This window comes from Pinus tabuliformis, chromosome 7, assembly GCF_031772625.1.
Source record: "Pinus tabuliformis cultivar Carrire ecotype Pingquan chromosome 7, CPIR1, whole genome shotgun sequence".
In the NCBI taxonomy this organism is placed as follows: domain Eukaryota; kingdom Viridiplantae; phylum Streptophyta; class Pinopsida; order Pinales; family Pinaceae; genus Pinus; species Pinus tabuliformis.
This window is the reverse complement of record NC_142293.1, coordinates 1,503,424,430-1,503,439,920: the sequence shown is the minus strand read 5'-3', so window position 1 is coordinate 1,503,439,920 and position 15,491 is coordinate 1,503,424,430. Positions and strand designations below refer to the sequence as shown.

The following is a 15,491-nucleotide window of genomic DNA, read 5'->3' as shown; positions in this document are numbered from 1 at the left end:
ACTGCTCGCCATGTTCTTTCACCACAAGAATTGATCCCACAAATCTTCGGGGTCTACCACAGGCTCGAGCAAAACCCCTTAGCAACAAAGGCGTCCCCGTGACGCCGAAACAGCTTTGATACCAAATGTAAATTTTAACTCTATACAGAAATTACTTGCATACAAATTCTAAAAACAAAAAATAAATAATGACGAGAACATAAAACATATATACACAAATATTTTCCCCTAGATCCCAAAACCGGGACTAGTCGTAAAAAGAATATAACACACACTCAACAATAACTATAATAAACTAACTTACAAACACCAATTCATTAACTTTTCCATAATAATTAATTATATAAATTTATAATTAACTTGCACCATTAAATTCAATGCTAATAAATATTATCTTCTTCAATATCAGTATTTTTATACACTTTTTTATTATCATACAATCACTTATCATTTTGTGTACACACTTATGTATTGATTGTACCATCATTTTAACATGTATCTAATTTTTTTATTCTACAACTTTCCTTGTAACACCCAACTTTATTACATCTTGATTTATCTATACTTAATACTTGCACACAATCTTATATTTACATTTCCCTTTAACTTAAAATTATTTTTTCCTTTGTAATCCTTAGCTCTGGGCTTTATGAAAATTTTATCTACTATTTATGAGAACCAAATAAAACAATTTAAAAAACAAAACACCTAAAAAACTCAAAAACATAAAATAAGTAGATTATAACCATTTTCCCATCTCTAATAATTAAATTTTTCAACTATGGATTACAAAATAAAAAAAAAATTATATAATTATTTATAGAAATATTTATATAATTAATATATAAAATATGTTTAGAAAATTATCTCCATCAACATTCATTATCCATTATTAGTCCCTGCCCGGACTATAGCGTTCGATCGAACGTTTGACCGCCTATTAATCCATCCGTTGACCTTTTTTTTTTTATGTTTTCTTGTGTTTTAACCAAAGTTTAATCGTAGCAATTTTGTTCACTTAAATTTTATCCAAAATTTTAACTCTGAAAGCACATTGTACCTCTTATTGCAGGCTTCACGTGGCCCGATGCAAGAAAATTGTGGCAATACTATTTTAACCAAAGTTCTGTCATTTTATATACCATGTCATTTTATATACCATTTCCAATTTGTATTTTATCCAAAGTCTGGAAAATTATGGTGACAAACATGAAACTTAGGTGCATGCAAAGTTTATTATATAGCTGCCACCTCTCACGCAGCTGGCTACCACTGTCTGCCACCGTCTGCCACCTCTCAAGTAGCTCGCTACCACATTAAGGTACTTCCTAATTTCTGAAGGAGGGCCACCTCTCAAGTAGCTCGCTACCACATTAAGGTACCTTCCTAATTTCTGAAGGAGGGCTAATGTTTCAGAGCCTTCACAACCTGCCATCTTCAGGCGAGCTTCCGGTGATAAGGTGACATTATTAGTTAATTTCTTAGCTACTTCTTCGCTTCCCTTTCTTTATATCGAATGACATCCGCTCACAGGTAATTGTGTTGCAGGTATGCTCTGCGAACGCTATCTCGTTTTCCCTTGGTCAAGATGCCAGTACGAGGATGGTCTTCTGTGAATGAAGCTTCAAGTTTTCCCTGATACTTTTGATTACTTTCCTTGCAGTTTTCGCTATAAGGTTTAACTTCCCCTTTGATGTTATTATGTCTCCAGACCACCCTCAGCTGGAACGACTCTCCCCACGTAAGCTACAGTTCATGTTCAGTCTTTAAATGTTTATGGAAGGTTATGAATTCGGAGTTTAATCCTCTGGTTGGCCTCACAGGTAACCCTCTGTCCAGTATTACACTTGGAGCAGTATTACTCTTGGAACGTAGCTGTGAAAGGTAGCCTAACAATGTAGCCTAATGATGGTAGGGTTTGCTGGCTCTCAACACAGCCAAACCCTCGTCACATTACCAGCAATTCCTATCTCTATTCGCTGGATTGTTATGAGGCCCAGACTATGTATTATGTTTTTGATAACATCTTAGTAATGATAACATCTTGAATTTAAGCTATGGATGTTAAATTTGGGCACAAATGTTTGTTGGGTTTTTCAGGTGTGGAGTATATCATATCAGAGCGTTTGTTTGAGGCTCTCCGTGAAGAAGAGCAGAAGCTTTGGCATTCTCACTGTTACGAGGTATGTGTCACTATATCATTAGATGAATTTCTTGTGGCTCCATTTTGTGTATCTGAATATGCGATGGTGTGTAGCATGGCACCAAAAAATACAAACTAGCATCAATTTATTTTAATCTTTAAATCTAATGCGCCAAGAACTCCTGCATTCTGAAACTGCCTGTTAAAATGGTACTAACAAAAAATACAAACTAGCATCAATTTATTTTAATCTTTAAATCTAATGCGCCAAGAACTCCTGCATCTAGAGGAATCTGAAACTGCGTGTTAAAATGGTACTATGTTGTGGCTCAGGAATCTGAAACGGTGTGTTGAAATGGTTCTATATTCTGAAACTGTGTTAAAATGGTTCTATGTTGTGGCTCAGGAATCTGAAACTGTGTTGAAAATTGAAATGGTTCTATGGTGTGGCCCTATACGTTGGGATTTTGGGTATGGCGCCTCCAAAAATTGATACCTTTGGGTGCATAACAGATTTAGCAGACTTGAGGTCTGTCTCTGTATTACCAGATTTGGCAGATTTGCCCTCTGTTTCTGTATTAACAAATTTGGGGTGAGGTTTAGATTTAAGATGGATCATTATTTATCTATAATCATAGATATAATCTATGAAGCACCCATAGGGCCGAAAATTTTATTAAATGCAGTTAATCACCTAGAGGGATTAAAAAATAATAAATAGATTCAGGGCCAGTGTTTCTCAGCTAGTGCAAACCTCAAGGTAATTGATAATACTACCTTTCGAAGTGGTTATGCTACAGTGATGAACTGCGGTCTTTTATGGACAGAATAATGCCTTAACTGAAAATTATTTTCCTTTTACTGCCATCCAGTTCTTCTTGTGATTTAAATGTAATATTATATTGCAATGCCTCTCAAAATTTGTGTTTTCTTTAATTTTATTTTCCAGGAAATCTTTGAAGAATCAGACAATCAGGAATCTCTAGAAAGCTGTGGACCAACCTGTGATGGGCAATAGCATCTAGTTCACTAGTTTTGGCAACGAACAAATCTAAAAAACACCGCATATATAAACTGTTTACAACTAAGTATCCACGCATTCAGGCATTAATGACACTGATTAAATCCTTGTTGTTGTTCATTTTAATTTGCTGAGTTTTAACGCTTAAAGGAACTAACAAAACACTTTCATGGTTTCGGTTTTGCAGGTGAGGATAACTGCGCAAATGAAGGAGATTGTTAGTGACATAATGGGATTTCAACTGTCTTGATGCCTTGTTTGAACAAAAATGAACTCTGCGTATGAGAAGCTAATTGGAGCCCTATGAACCGATGAACAAAAATCATTAACTTGTTTTGAACTGCAATGAATCCAACGTCAGGCATTTGCAATGATTCTTATTTCATTTTTCGCCAGTTATTCAAAATAGTTCAAAATCATCTTTCTGGTTGAATGGCGCTCTGTGCACATTTAAAGTTTTGTTACATTTCAGTTTCCAGTGTGGCAGGAACTCAGTATATTTGTAATCTTTATAAACTGAGATGGGGCTCTATAATTGGGGTTCAGAAATTCTGTGGATAGGGTTGCAATTGACACTTTTGTTTTCTGTATGTTCTTATGCTCACTGAACCAAAGATTGATTTCATGTTTATTGGAGTGACTTTGCGCCATTTTGATTGTGGAATCGCTCTGTTTTGCTATAAAATCAATCTTGTTTTGTTTCTTTCAAACTGTGATATGAGTTTTCAATTTCAGATCGCTTTCGAATGGTAAAGCGTTTGTACATTTATATGTTAACGTTCTTTTCTTGTAATCAGGGATCATCGCAGTATTCACCGTATACTATTGTATGTGAAATGTTGTATTGTATTTTCATATTGTATGTGAAATGTTTTACATTAGTGGATGTCAAGATGATTTGCAAGCAGGACACAAATACCAGCTCATATGTCAAATTTTTAGCTGATGTTAGTTAATTTGTATAAGAATGTTAAATGTTTAGATATATAATTTATATTTTTTATTTTATTAACAAGATCAATGATTAATTTTGTAATTTGTTTTCCAACAAATTTCATATTTGTATTTTAATTTCATCACTTTATAACACACGATTATTTAAAACAAGTCGTTGCATTGTGGATGGTATACCTGCCGAATATCATCTGTTATCTACTGCAAGGAATGTACGTGCACAGATTGGAAATATCGAATGGTTAGCCAAAATAAGTTGCGAGGTTTTGCACTCTCACAACATACTCAACTATCTCAAATACATTTCACAATTCTCTTCTATCTATCCTTTTCGATATTGCCATTCTTCTTGATTTTTCAATATCGAGAGAGGAGAGGCACGTGGCTTGATTTTTCAATATCGAGAGAGGAGAGGCACGTGGCTTGCATGCAAGATCAACTTGCCTCCTCAAATGTTTATTTACCGTTTTAGTTTTTTTCAATTATTATTTATTTCTACATATATTAATTGTTTTACTTTTTAAACAAATAAAATGTTTGTGGAGAGACCATACTCAAAGTGGATTTGGTCTTTCTGCGTTGGGCTATTTATGGGATGCACAACAGGAGCAACTCTATCTATAGCTTGAATATGTGATCTTGATATTTTAATGAATAAAAAAACATTTGATTAATGATAACCATAATAATTTCTTTTTCTACATTTTCTGTTTTACTGTTTTTGAGCATATATCTTTTTTAAAATTTTACATTTTTAATGTAACACTGTTTTTTAATGAATACCCATATCTTAACACATTCACTTCGAATACTGCCGCAAGAAACCAGATCTGGTCTTGCTATTCCATTCTGCTGAAAACCTACTTCGCCCTGCTCATGCGCTCGTCAACCTACTAAGCTTGGGGCGGGTTAGCATCTACCGATATAGTTCCTATTGAGTGCAATTACAGCAATCCATTTGTGTTGTCCCTGCAGACCCCGGCAGACCCCGGCAGGGACTACCGCCACGGCCGTGGCTCCTTGTTATTATTATGAATATGCTATTTTTATAATCAATAATCCATATCCAAATTTATTTTAGGGAAAACTCACTTTTTATATACATGGGCGTCTTTTTCCAAATTTATTTTCACTCTTTACGTATAAAGATACTTTTTCCATTGGCAATCACCTTTTTCATAAATGGACCTTATTGTTATCACGTGCATGCATTGACTTATCGTTCAAAGTAAAATTGTAGTTGAGAATTTTTTCATTGTCATTATCTAACAAAATAAATCTTCGTCAAACGGCACATAATCCAAAGTCTTTTCTTTAAATTAAATTACGAGTTTCATATACTTCAGACTCTCTTTTTTTTAAATTAAATTCCTCGTTATAAACTCGTAGCTAACATAGACATTAAGGGTGATTAGCCCAATGTTACTTTAAGGGTGATTCATTTTTTCTTAAACATAGACATGGTTATAAGTTTTATCTCCACTAAAAGTCGGGGGAACTTTCAAAGGAAATGGGATCGATTATTTTTGGATGTTTATTAGGTATAAAAATATACATATATATTTATGTTTTATTTTAATATGGTTATGTAGTGATAATTAATATGTGTTATTTTTTATTTATTAAGTGTTTAGAGGGATAAGGTTTGTATATGGAGAAATTTGATCTATTTAGGAGCTTAATAAATATAGGGTTAAGATAGATTTAGGTTGGTTTAATTATTAATTATTAATAAATTGTAATTATTATTATTTTTTTTAATTTAATTTCTATTTTTATGTAATTTCATTGAATCAAAATGTTTTAATTATTATTTTTTTAATTGTTTTTATTTAATGTAAATGTTTAGAGAACACAACCTAACATGACATTGCAATATCTCTTCCATACTAGCCTTAATAGTGTTCAACAAAAGTGTAAAAAAGAATAATAAAACAATAAAATATTTTGATTATGAAATGAGAAATGGCTTTTGGGCATGTGGTGTTGATAAACCATGGTATTGGTCCATGGTATTGTAACAAAGACCATTCAAAACTAAATAATATCTATGATAAAGTGCGGGTGAATATTCATGGTTAAAAATCTTGTTATATTGTAAGCATTGAGTTTTTATGTGGTCATTAATGAAATTTAAATATAGTTACAAAATTATTATTTTAGCTTTTATGGTAAAATGGATCTTAATTTATAGCTACTATTTATATCTTATGTATTTTAATGTGATGGGAGGTTTAGATATAACTTAAAAATAATTATAATTTTTTTTCTTTTAGATTTAACTAAAAAAATGTTATAAAATTAAATTCAAATAAAATATTTTAATTGTGAAATGAGAGATGCTTTAATTGTGAAATGAGCCGACATGTAAATTTTTACAATTCTTTATATCTTATAAATTTAACGATATTTAAAAATGTTTACTTTCTATATTACATCTACATATCTCCCCTATACTTGGTTGTAGATCACCTCTCGACGCAATAACAAAACAATTTTTTTTTTAATAAACGGTAAAGATTTTTCTATTAATTTCAGTTTTTTTTCAAGTTCCTATATACCTTTCAAAAAAATCCTGAAACAAAAACATATTTGCATAACATGATTTAAAAATAGAAATAAACTAGCCTACAATATTCAACCTAGGTTCAAGGTTGACTTAATTTCCATAGTCTCCCTGTCTTGGTTGCAGAAGAGTAGAAGCCAATATCTTTGTTGCCACCTCAACTACCATCATCAGTTGATCCAAGATATTTTACTTACAGATGCATCAGAATTACATATAATAGAGTTAATTAACCATGGAACTTAAAAGCACATAAACAATGTGGAAAATAATCAGAAGAACACAAAAAAGCATGACACAATGATTTGATTATGGAGTTCGTCCAGTTTGGACTACGTCTTCGAGCCTTGCTCAATAGTTGGGAGACCTTCTTTGTATTAGTGGCATAAAAGAGATAAAAGTACATCAACAAGCAATTACAACCCTTATACCTTCAAGCTGATAGATGGGTAGAGAATAGAGAGCCCAACTTTGAAAACAAACAGAACCACTGAACTCTAGCAAAAAATAGTGCAAAAACACCTATCCAAATTCCCAATTTGGATAATCGGGCCTTCTGCAACTTTCTCAGAAGCTCCCTGTTGCTCAAGGCGAGGTTCTGTCCTGCTGCCAGGGTTAGGGTCTGCTGTATGCAATAGAATTTGTGTATTCGTCCAGTCCTACCTCCCTTCTCGGACACAACAACCATATATATAAGATCATAGTGGCATCCCTCAAAATCGGGCAGTTCCAACATAATATCGAAGGTTAGCAGGGGCAAGGATTCATGGCAACAACCCTTCCGTAATAGAAAAGCCAATGTCTAATAAAGCAACACATTACAACAACGCATGAGTCTCGGTGGCGGGTTTATCGGTGCTTCCAACTTATCGGCGGACAATCCAAGACCGAAAATAGGCATCCCGTGACAATTACAGATTTGACAGGAGTATTCACCATATGCCATAACGTTTCGCATCCGATGCTCCCATCGCATTATCGCAATCGGCGTGAAACCCTTAGCGCATTGGTTAGCACTCTGAAACATCTGCCAACTTGTCAGGTTTATTAATCATGATATATAGTATATTGGGTCCGGGCTCCTTATCATAGTATTGCAATCGACACCCGCGGCGAAATCGCAATTGGCACTTTTTCCCGAACCGCATCGCAAGCACCAACTCTTTTGTGCGATTGTGATATGCGATGTATATCACATCGCATCTAAGTCCTGTTGGGGCCGATTCATAACTCCTCCGGCTTGCGATATGTGATATCACAATCGCAGCCGGGAACGCCAAGGGCCGATTCTTCCTTAAGCGCTCCTCCTTTTCACCGATATGCGATATGCGGGGTCTAGTGGCATCCTGCCACGTGGCACTCCCTTATTCGTTGAAACTATGCCATGTCATCTTCTCCCTGCTACTTGGACAAGTCAAACTCAAACTTTGACTTGCTCTAACTTTTTCATGTGGACTCAGATTTGGGTGTCATTTGTACCGTTGGAATCAGGATGATGAGAAATTCGATCTAATGCTAAGCTTATCCAGATTCTGCCATTTTGAGTTTTGAGCCTTTTGTCATGCCACTGGTACTTTTTTGAAGATCCACCTGGATCAATCCTCCCCACTAAGAGCTTTTGGACCACCAAAAGACTTTTCAGTCAATTGGTAAGTGAGGAAATTTCTCCCTCACTTTTTCCTTCTCCATCCATTGAGCTTTGCTTGGATGCATTCCTTTGAAGCCAACACGGATGTACTCCACATCTCCCCGTTGTGAAGTTTTGGTCCTCTGGTCGAGTATGATATCTTTGGGCAACTTATCTAGATACTCGGGTGAAAAATCATCCACTGTAGGAATCTGTGCAACCTCCTTGGTATCCATAATCAATGGAGGTTCATAAAGCTTCAAGTTTTCCACATTTACCATGGAGTACATTTGCATATAAGCAGGCAAGTCAAGATGAAAAGCATTGTCTCCAATATTTGCCAATATGGTGAAGGGACCACATCTAATGGGTCTCAGTTTCTTCCCTTCTCCCTTCATTTTATCTTCGCTGATATGGAGCCATACCTTATCCCAACTTGAAACTGATGGTCAACTCGGTGCTTATCATGTCGAGCTTTATACCGAGCTTGACTCTTCTCCAATTGCTCCTGCACTGCCTGATGAATTACCAGTATCCGTTGAATAAAAATTCGTGCCTTGTCCCTATCATCTTGTCCATTGCCATCTTCCTGTTTCCCAAAGACCATGTCCAAGGGATATCTGGGTAGATAACCAAAACATGTCTCAAACGGTGAGCTCTTTGTAGATGAATGTGATGCTCGATTGTATGCATGTTGCACATAAGGAAGCTGCTCATCCCACAACTTGGGATGTTTCCCACAATAGCCTCACAACAAGTGTACCATGTTACGGTTGACAACCTTTGTCTGTCCATCGGCCTGTGGATGAAATGTCGTACTTCATTTTAGCTTGGTGTCCATCATTCTCCACAAGTTGGTCCAAAACTCCCCAAGAAAGCGGGAGCCTTGATCTGACATAATAGATGTGGACAAGCCAAAATGGACCCAAACATGATGAAAGAAAAGAAAAGTAGTCTGCTCAACAGTGACCTGCTTTTTACAAGGCATTAAAATACACATTTTACTAAACCTATCCACAACGACATACAAATAGTCGTGACCTTTCCTAGACATAGGTAAACCTCCTACAAAGTCCATGGACACACTTTCCCATGGTCGACTCAGAATAGGGAGTGGTGTGTAGAGCCCAAGTTTTCTATTAGAGGGCTTTGAAATAGAACACAACACACAACCCTTTACAAAGTGAGTCACAGTGTTTTTCATATGAGCTCAAAAAAAAAAACCTCTACAAATGACATAAAGTTTTCTCAATGCCAAAATGACCAGACACCAGAGAGGTATGAGCCTCTCAGATTACATGAACCCTTTCATCACTAGGTATACACAGTTTTCCAAGGTGGTACAATAGATTTCCCTGCAAGTAATAATTGTCCACCTGCGATCCATGAGTCATTTTTGCATAGATTTCTTTAAAATCATTATCGTTAGCATATTGTTCAACATAACTTTCTAATGACAAAGAAACATTTTGCAAAACTACAGATGCAGAAATAGGAGGGCGAGAAAGCATATCTACTACTTTGTTGCTAGCACCCTTCTTATATTTTATTACCAAATGAAATTGTTGGAGGAATCCCATCCATCTAAAGTGACGGGCTTGCTGAAGCTTGGTCTGTGACTGAAGATACTGCAAGGGCTAATGATCCATGTGGATGATGGTCTCCTTTTCGATCAGATAGTGTTTCCACTTCTTTACACTCTGAACCAAGGCGTACAACTCCTGGTCATATGTAGGATAATTCACAACAGCTTGGGGGAAAGCCTCTGAATGGTAACAAATTGGCTTTCTTTGTTGCATCAATATAACACCCATGGCATATCCCCTGGCATCTGTTTCAATTTCGAAAGGCTGTTGAAGATCTGGTAAGGCTAGAACTGGTGCTGTGTTGATCTTCTCTTTTAGTGTATCAAAGGATTTATGTTGTTTTCCTCCCCACTGAAAGGCTTGCTTCACACTAGTCAAGGCGTGCAAGGGGGCTACAATAATGGAGAATTTCGCTATGAACCTTCTCCAATATTGCAATGCACCCAGAAAACTTCAAACTTCTATGACATTCGTGAGTTCAGGCCACATTATCGCCTCCACTTTAGAGGGATCTATCCTTAATTTCCCATTACCGACAATATGGCCTAAATAAATCAGAGAAGTCTTTCCAAACTCACACTTTGACAGTTTCAAATATAATTTCTCTTTTTTCAGAACATCAAGCACTTTCTTTATGTGACACATGTGTTCCTCCCATGTCCTACTATGCAAAAGAATATCGTCCAGATACACAAGAACAAAATGATCAAGAAATGGCTGAAATAAGTCATTCATTACCCTCATGAACGCGGCTGGAGTGTTACACAATTCGAATGGCATCACCGTCCATTCAAACAACTCATGCTTGGTTTTGAATGCAATTTTCCAGAAGCCCTTCTCTGCAATTCTCACCTAGTGGTAACCACTACGCAAATCCAGCTTGGTAAAATAAACAACATTTTTTTAATTGATCTAAAAATTCATCAATGCAAGGGAGAGGGTATCGATTCTTCACCGTGATCTTGTTCACTGCCCTGTAATCCATACACATTCTCCATGTGTCATCTTTCTTGGGCACCAACACGATTGGTGAGCCGCAAAGAGAAGAACTCGGTCTAATGACTCCCTGATTTAACAACTCCTACACCTGTTTCTTGATCTCCTCCATCTCGATAGAAGCCATCTGGAACATGCCAACATTTGGTAAAGGAGCATCCTATTGCAAAGGGATCTCTTGTTGGATTTCTCGTTTAGGGGGAAATCCTCTCAGTTCCTGAAACAATTCATCATAGTCAGAAACAATTTCAAATAATTCTTATGACCAGGATTACAACCTCTAAAAGTGTCAACTGTATCAGCTTCTTTCGCCCTCACTACCATGAGCATGCACCCTTTACTGGAATTAACCAGTCTTTTAATTTTTCATGCACTGACAAGGCTAGCACTAAATTTTGTGTGATGAGCTTTGACTATATATTCTACCCCATCCTTGGTGAGGTGGTATTTGTTTTCATGCCAAAAGAAAACGACCTTTCTGTCATATAAATATGGGCTTCCCAAGATTATTCCACAGATTTCCAAAGGTACTACATCTAACTCTACCTCATCAACTAATTTAGAAGCGATTACAAATATTTCCCTACACTGCTTGGTTACCTACAATTTGGCTTTATCACTTACCCAACCAAGCGAGTATGGACTTGGATGAGGTTTAGTTTCAAGGCCTAGACTTTTTAATAAGGACTCTAAGATTAAGTTTGCTTGCGAACCTGAATCAAATAGAGTTTCCACCTTTGTATGCTCTATGACAACTCTAATGTGTAACAAATCAATTCTCTTTCACTCATGACTCACAGGCTCATTCAAATAGCTAGTGCTTATAACTGAATCAGAACTATCATTAATAGAAAGAGTACCTTTTGTGCCCACGGCTATGATCAGTGTTTCATCGCTGGAATCCGATCCAAGGTCCTGTGATGTTTCCATTGTCTTCTGCTTCCCCTTTCCACCGAATCTCTTCGGTCTCAGTTCCGGATGCAGCTTCCAACAGTGGTCCTCGTCATGCCCATCCTTCTTGCAGTGAGTGCACGACGGTGTTGCTCCATCCCCCTTCTTGGCAGCGACGGTCTTCTTATCCTTCCCTTTTCCTTTCTTTTGGAATTTTCCATGCTGAGGTTTGAATGACATCTTCTTGGTTTGGTCATCTCGATCATTCTTGCCTCGGCTTTCAAGATGTATAGCTTTAACATTGGCCATATCAATTGAAGTAGGCTCGAACAGTAATAACGAGTGTCTGATGTAACTATGTAGTGCACCTATGTACTTAGTTACATTTTAGCACATCTAATGAGATGCCCAGATTCAATGCTTGTTTCCGAAATTCCTCCATGAAGATTTGTACATTCTGGCCCTTACCTTGCCTTAAATATTGCCAGTCCATAAGTGCCTTTTTCTTATAACCCAGAGGGTATAATTGGTCTTTTAATGCAGAAATAAAACTAGACCAAGAGGACAAAAGGTTACCTGACTTCGTGCTGCCCTTCTGTAACTTGCTCTCCCACCAAACGAGAGTAGTGTCGCTCAGTCGAAGAGTTGCAAACTGGACTTTCGCCTCATCTTCTTCTATCTGCTAGATTCGACAGTAAACCTATATCTATTTGATCCAATTATTGAGTTTTTCTACACTACATTCTCCATTGTACGTGGATAGGTCGAACATCACATCTAACTTGAATAACGGTTTCTTCAAGGTCTGTTTGAAATTTCTATGAGAGTGATGAGAACTATCACTGGAAGAAGGAGAGGGAGGAGGATCTTCTCCACCACCTTCTTAATTTGTTGATTCATGATCATCGGCATCCTTCTTCTCATGCCCAAGTGCCTTCTCACACTCTGTGAACAACTTGTCTACCTTTCCTGCTATATTATAGAATAGCTTTGGGAAATTTTGTTCCTCTTCCCAACAAGCTTCTTCATTGGCCATGTTTCTTCATCGCTGTGCACGTCCTACTTCAAGATCAAAGGAGTTAAGTGTTCCTTATCCTTTTCGCAGCTTGTTCCGGGTTAGCATAAACTCATGCGATTCACATCTACAAAGACCTGCTTTGATACCAAACTTGATCCAAGATATTTTACTTACAGATGCATTGAAATCACATATAACAGAGTTAATTAACCATGGAACTTAATAACACATAAACAATGTGGAAAATAATCAGAAGAACACAAAAAAACATGACACAATGATTTTCTTATGGACTTCGTCCAGTTTGTACTACATCTCTGAGCCCTTCTCAATAGTGGGGAGGCCTTCTTTGTATTAGTGGCATAAAAGAGATAAAAGTACAACAATAAGAAATTACAACCCTTATACCTCTAAGCTAATATATGGGCAGAGAATAGAGAGCTCATCTTTGAAAATAGACAGAACCACTGAACTCCTAGTGAAAAATAGTACAAAAATGCCTATCCAAACTCCCAATCTGGATAATCGGGCCTTCTGCAACCTTCTCGGAACCTCCCTGCTGCTCAAGGCAAGGTTTCTTCCTGCTGCCAGGGTCAGGGTTTGTTGTATGCAATAGAATCTATGTATTCGTCTAGTCCTCCCTCCCTTATCGGATACAACAGTCATATATATAAGATCATGGCATGATCCCTCAAAATCGGGCAGTTCCAACATAATACCTAAGGTTAGCAAGCGCAAGGATTCATGGCAACAACCCTTCCATAATAAAAAAGCCAATGTCTAATAAAGCAACCCATTACCACAGCGCATGAGTCTTGGCGGAAATTTTATCGGTGCTTCCAACTTATCGGTGGACAATCCAAGCCTGGACATAGGCATCCCGCGATAACTACGGATTCGACATGAGTATTCACTGTATGCCATAATGTTTCACGTCCGACACTCCCATCACATTATTTCAATCAGTGTGAAACCCTCGACACACTGGTTATCACTCTCCAACATCTACAGACGCACCGATTTATTAATCATGATATATAGTATATCGGGTCTGAGCCCCTTAACGGAGTGTCACAATCAGCGCCCACTGCAAAATCGCAATCGGCACTTTTTCGCGAACCGCATCACAAGCACCAGCTCTTTTGTGTGTTTGTGATATGCGATGTATATCGCATCGCATCTAAGTCCTGTCGGGGCTGATTCGTAACTCCTCCGGCCTGCGATATGCGATATCGCAATCGCAGCCGAGAATGCCAGGGGCCGATTCTTCCTTAAGTGCTCCTCCTTTTCGTCGATATGTAGGGTCCAGTGGCATCCTGCCATGTGGTGCTCCCTTATTTGCTAAAACTATGCCATGCCATCTTCTCCCTGCTACCTAGACAAGTCAAACTCAAACTTTGACTTGCTCTAACTTTGTCATCTGGACTCAGATTTGAGTGTCGTTCACACCATTGGAATCAGGATGACGAGCACTTCGATCTGATGCTAAGCTTATCTAGATTCTGCCACTTTGATTTTTGAGCCTTTTGTCATGCCACTGGTACTTTTCTGAAGATCCACCTGGATCATCAGTTGTTCTAGAGCCGCGCCTTGCTATGCCTCAATTGCCACACGCATCTCCTCATGCACACCAATTATTGTTGCACCATGCTCATGCGAAGAATCCATTCTAGCAAGACGAAGGTTCAAGAGGTCATATTTCACTTGTAATATGTCCATCTTGGTCTGTAATAGTCTAATTTTCATATTTAAAAGGGTGAATTGAGCTTGGACTTCTATCTTCCCCATTTCCCCTTATTTGGATAACAGAGATAGGATGTATTATGTTGTAATTTTTAAGACAGTTCTAGTCTCAGGAACTATGCCAAAGCATCTAAGTGAGGGACTTCATTTAATTGGATGGCCAATAAATCAAACCATTAACACTTGTACAATCCAAAAACTTCTGAGATTTTCAAAGCACTGATTTTCACTCCTAACAACATATAATCCTTCAATTGATTTTGACAGAGGAAAGGAGAAGATATATGATAATTAACCATTCATCCCGAATACTTAATTAATCAGATATAATATATGTGTGTAGAGAAATTTCTACACCCAAACATATATACATTTAAGAGATGACAGAAGGCAACAATTAAATGATGCGGAGGTACTAATTAAAACAACCTGTTCAATTAGTTGTCTCATTGTTGATGATAACTTTGCAGTGGGTTGTTACGGAATTTAATATCTAACTTAGCCTTACCCTAACTCCTATTTTACCTTGAAGATATGATCAAAAACATAAATGAATATACCATAAAAACTCACATGAACACAATTGTTGTTAAAACTAAAGTCAGAATCCTTTGATTATTTTCAAAAAATTCCAGAGAAGTACAATGGTGTTTCTGGGCTATCACAAAGGTCCAACCCTTCTTACTTCGAATTACAATGTATATATAGAGTGCAATTCAAAAATATATAATTTGATACAATCCTTTACAAAAATAAAGTTTGATCCAAAATGATTTGGAGATATCTAATTAATACAATTCAAAAATAGAAATCTGAAACTGATTATGGAGAAACAACACACTATTCGAGGATGTTGTTTGCAACCACTGCCTTGAAATTTGTATTTTCTCTTTGTGCTCTTGTCTTTTCTATACTCACACCTAAAAAACTGCATTCCTTTCTTTCT

General features: G+C 37.0%; 1 protein-coding gene across 1 annotated transcript; it reads left to right on the top strand.

The window, feature by feature from the left end:
- The first annotated feature begins 2,057 nt into the window (after positions 1 to 2,057).
- Positions 2,058 to 3,807, top strand: LOC149253529 (oil body-associated protein 2A-like). Its single transcript, XM_089454523.1, has 4 exons — positions 2,058 to 2,183; positions 2,550 to 2,672; positions 3,093 to 3,231; positions 3,352 to 3,807. Exons 1-2 carry the CDS (start codon positions 2,058 to 2,060, stop codon positions 2,634 to 2,636), a joined length of 213 nt encoding a protein of 70 aa, XP_089310649.1. The 3' UTR covers positions 2,637 to 2,672; positions 3,093 to 3,231; positions 3,352 to 3,807.
- The last annotated feature ends 11,684 nt before the right edge of the window (positions 3,808 to 15,491 follow it).

Coding starts and splice junctions, on each gene's coding strand:
- LOC149253529 (XM_089454523.1), top strand. CDS start 2,058: ATGGATGTTAAATTTGGGCACAAATGTTTGTTGGGTTTTTCAGGTGTG. Junction 2,184..2,549: donor GGCATTCTCACTGTTACGAG/GTATGTGTCACT, acceptor GTTGTGGCTCAG/GAATCTGAAACTGTGTTGAA.